At 35.0% G+C, this 5000-nt stretch overlaps 1 protein-coding gene across 1 annotated transcript in view; it reads left to right on the top strand.

The window, feature by feature from the left end:
- The window catches only part of LOC122249167 (N-acetylated-alpha-linked acidic dipeptidase 2), a 21843-nt gene extending 17539 nt beyond the window's left edge, over positions 1-4304 (top strand). The window contains exons 13-16 of the mRNA XM_043009818.2: positions 2538-2683; positions 3195-3276; positions 3429-3521; positions 3814-4304. Of these exons, the coding sequence (XP_042865752.2) occupies positions 2538-2683; positions 3195-3276; positions 3429-3521; positions 3814-3988 (496 nt within the window). The 3' untranslated portion in view covers positions 3989-4304. The remainder of the gene's footprint in view (positions 1-2537; positions 2684-3194; positions 3277-3428; positions 3522-3813) is intronic.
- The last annotated feature ends 696 nt before the right edge of the window (positions 4305-5000 follow it).

The following is a 5000-nucleotide window of genomic DNA, read 5'->3' as shown; positions in this document are numbered from 1 at the left end:
TTATTTTACCTAAGATTAAGCGGCAATGCTCCATCTCCTGCTGCTGTTTCTTGCCCGAGAGCGTTCTTCTCGTTGATGGTTTCAGGCCATTTACAACCAGCTGTGTGTGCGACTTGGTTGGGCCGTAATCTTTGTGGCTGTCTATTTTCAGAGTTTAACTTCCCGATATATGTTCATACTTTTTGCTGTCATGCGTCATGTTCGTGTTTTCAATGAGATCGTGCCATCTTTGCTGTCTTTCTTGGATCAGCAAGGAAAGAGCGGTTTCTCCAGTGCGGTGGTCGCTGGACTAAAGGGGTCTTTCTCATAAGTAGAGGTGTACTGTTCATAGAGCCCCTCAATGTTATTTTTTAGGCCAGGTATAAATTGCCGCCGGTAGCCTTTAGGTATGTTAATTTCTGCTGCCTTCCACACTAGTCTGACAAATTTGTCACGTTGACCTAGCTCTGGTGGTATGGCGATAATTAGCTGGTCAACCGATTCGCCACATACTACCCAGTTGGATTTCTTCATGTTGAACCATGGGAGATACTTTGATTCTAAAGGCATTATTACCGGATGGGATTCCACCTGGACCGGGCGATGCTGGGACTCCGGAACAGGTTTTAGGACTGACCGTGTGGCGAGATTGCTGCGTGCAGATGAAACAAAGGCAAAGTATGGATTGTATCCCCTCCACCACCTGGCGCCGTTGAAGGTGGGTGGGTCTTTAGCCTCATAAAGTAGCTCTAGGCTGTTGTTCAGGGGGCATAACACGTCTTCATCTCCGTTTACATCGTCGTTGACGTATCCTCAGTTGCTGCGATGGCTGTTAAAGTTACCAATTATCAAGTATGTTCTACCCTGGAGGTCGAGGTTGAGTAGGCACACGAATGGCTCATTCGGAGGTTTGTACACCGACACGATGCTTAGGTTTGTTTCTATGTGGAGGATTTCTAGGCAGCCAGCCTGGTATCTTGCTGAGCTCCTTACCGGTGATTTATCTTTAACAAATATTGCACTTCCATTAATGTGGCTAGCGATGTCTATAGCCAAGTGCATTCCTACCGCTGGATATTAGTCCCATGTGTCTCCTGTAGACAGAGGACATCAGGTTTCAGGTCTGCTAGAACCTGTGGTTTATTTTGACGAAAGCCTTCGATATTATGGCTGACAATCTTCCTCTTGGTTAGTGGGCCGAGGGCTGATCCTCTTACACCCACAACATCGATGGTAAGACTTGCTGGTGCGTGTCGTCAGGATTGGTCTCCTTACGGATAACAGGGCCACGGATAATAACAATAGTAATAACATTAATAATAATGACAATGATAATGATAGCGATAATGATAGTGATAATGATAATGATAATGATAATGATAATGATAATGATAATGATAATGACAATGACAGTGATAATGATAATGATAATGATAATGACAATAATCATAACGATTATAATAGTAACAATTATATACGGATAATGATAATAATAAAGTCTAGGTAATGAGATGAATATAAATATAACGATACTAAAACTATCAACATCATCAACAACAATAATATTGATAATAATCATAATTGTATATAAAGTAATCACAGTCCATGTCCATAAAAATGCTAACTCATCAAGAAGAGAGGTACATAGTTCAAAGCGAGTGTGAAGCTTATAAAAAAAACAAAACAAAAAAAAACGTTACATTAATGAATTATGCCGGAGGGGGATCGAAGGGACATTTACGAAGAGCTTACTTTACAAAATCAATCTCGTGACACACTTATGAAAGCTTATCTATCACGTGATCGGAAAAGCTAGAGGGAGGATTGAAATGGTATTTGTCAGTTGACGGGGTTAGCGTTGTCAGTTATCATGATTGGTAATTTGTTGACGTTTTCCTCCTATGGAAGTCAGTACGGTTGTCTATTTAAGTTTATGTAAGTTCAATTAATGCCGTTGATTTTATGTTCGGGTACAGTCAACTTAGGTATGAAGCAGGTTTATAGATAGTAGTAATGATGGGGATGACTGTAGTAAAAGAAATTTTAAAAATGTAATGGGGATGATTATGATAATGATAATGATACTGATAATAGTAATAATAATGATATTGATAAAATGTTAGTGATAATAAAGATGATGATAATGATAACAATAATAATAATAATGGTATTAATAAATACGTTGATAATGGTGATAATACTGTTATTAACAAATTTTGATGAAAATATATGGATGGATTGGCTAGTCGATTATACTTGGGAGGCGAACTAAATTTACCTACAGATCCTAAATCCAATTAAAGGATCCACCGCGAGTGCTATTCATCAAAGAAAATGAGTTTGCTATGAAATTAATTAACCTTTAGAACACTATGGTATAATTACATGTCTTGAAACTAGGTTGAAGTTCCGTGTTCTCTGAATACTGTCCTATTCATTAATATCACTGCTATTTTCATCATGGCCATTATCCTTACAAAAAAAGTATTATTGCCAACTGATTCCACATACCTTATTAATCATGAATCACCCCCCCCCCAACCCCCTTTCGCCTCCAGAATGTGGGGTTTGCTTGCGCTTGAGTTTTCGAGTCAGTCCGTCCTCCCGTTCTCCATCAAGCAGTACAGCGACTTCGCCAGAGAGGAGTTCAAGATCTTCAAGAACACCTACGGAGGGAAGCTTCTCCTTCTGGGTATAGGCACAGGTAGTCGACCTCTTGTTCTTGTTCTTGTGTTACTACTGCTTCTTTGTGATTTCGTTTATCGATGTAATGGCATTTGCAGTGATGAACGTAAATGCTAAACGGCAAAATGCATACGGAGATTAGATAAAATATAGAAGAAAGGGAACAGTAAAGTGTGACGTATCGAGTCAGACTGGGTTCCTCTTCAGACGGCACAATCATAATAGATCTCAAGCTAATGCGATTTCATCGTCTGAAAGGAAGTTTAGGTACATTTGAAACGTCATAGGACTTCGGGCTCTACTGTACTGCTGTTCATCTTATTTCATGAGTTTAATGAGGAATGGCAATGGTGTCATTTGTAAAAAAATTGAAGGCAGCATATGCCTACTATTAGGATGCAATATTATATATCTGAATTTATCAATCTGTAATTATTGTTCGGAATCTACAAGTCATTTGTTTTCATTTCATTAACTACTTTTCCAATTCGAGAAAAGCAGTGACAACTTCTCGTGACATTTTTCCTCAGCTAACTTGGACAATGCGATCAAGACTATGAGCAAAAACGTCGACGACTTCTTGGAGAAACTCAACTCAGCCGACTGGAATAAGTAAGTCGCAAAAAAATCGGGAAATCCAAAAGCTTATATTTCGTATATGTAAGTAGCATGTGTGAGATAAACCTCGTGGAATGATACTTAATTTCATGCTTACAAAGTCAAAGGTCAACAGGTGACTTCATCTGGCTTCTCTCCTCCCTCAGTGACTTGGTCTTACGGAAATACAACGACGCCATGATGCTCATGGAACGGGCCTTCCTCTCCCCTTTCGGTCTCCCGGGGCGCCCTCTTCTCAAGTGCGTGTCTTAAGATTTTTTTTCTGATATACCTTTATATATTTTCCTTTTGTCAAAAAAAGAAAAAAAAAACTACTTTACAGACTTATTTCTGGTATAACTTTATATTTTTCTTTTGTCAAAAAAAAAAAAAAAAAAACTTTACTGTCCGTTTTTATCTTTTGCTAAGCTAAGTCTGATCCAAAAGCTGTGTCATAAAGATAATGTGAACTTGATATCTAAAATCTTTATTGATAGATACTTTATTAATAATTCTTCCTTGCTACAAAAACTGACTTCTCTTGATCCAAAGCCACGTGTTACTAGCCCCAAGTACCCTGAACGGCTACACGTGGGACGTATTTCCTGGCCTGCGGGATCTGTTACGAGATGGAAACGCTACGGCAGGGGACGTGAAGCAACACATGGCCGCCGTTACACACCATTTCAACATGGCTGCCGCGTCTCTGTCTTTCCGGTTCTGGTAATGACTTGACTAGAGATAAACATGGAAGCTCTGTGTTATGAAATACTGCTTTATATGCAAAATGTTTCGTATGATTTTGTTTTGTACAGGTGATCAGAACCTTTTAGATATACATCATTTTGTTTCTAAATAAATGTGATAAATCGTGATATTGTGTGAACTGGACATATGTAGGTTTAACGGGATAAAAAGTTCAACCAATAATTCCTCAAAGGGCTTTCGCGTGATAAGGCAAAAAAGGAGATTATATGATATGTAAATGTAAATCACATCAGTCACATGTAGATCATATAAATATACATATTTATGAAAGAGAATTTCGTGCGTATCATTTAATTCTGTTACTATAAATGAACAGATATGTGAACACACACACACATACACATACACACGCACACGTACACGCACACGCCACCCCCTATATATATATATATATAGTCATTATATATATATATTACACTATTGTTACTATATATATATATATATATATATATATATATATATATATATTATATATATATATATATATATATATATATAAGTGTTACATACCTATATATAATATATATGATATATATATATATATAAATATATATATATATATATATCTATACTGTGTTATATATATACTATTTATATATATATAAATGTTTATATGAATATGTATATATATATATGTATATTATATATATATATATATATATATATATATATATAAATGTAACTGATTATATGAATATATATATATATATATATATATATATATGTATATATATATATGTAAATATATATATATATTTTATTTATATATGTATATATATATAACACCTATCTTATGCTAATATATATATATATATATATTATATATATATACATACATACATACATACATATATAATATATATATATATATATTACTATTTGTAATATATATATATATATATATATATATTAATAATATATACTAGTTACATATATATATACAAATGTATTATATATATATATATTATATA

This window comes from Penaeus japonicus, unplaced genomic scaffold, assembly GCF_977035675.1.
Source record: "Penaeus japonicus unplaced genomic scaffold, GWHDUDI00000001_assembly GWHDUDI00000024, whole genome shotgun sequence".
Classification (NCBI taxonomy): domain Eukaryota; kingdom Metazoa; phylum Arthropoda; class Malacostraca; order Decapoda; family Penaeidae; genus Penaeus; species Penaeus japonicus.
The sequence above is the reverse complement of the archived record's forward strand: the minus strand, read 5'-3'. Positions and strand labels throughout refer to the sequence as shown.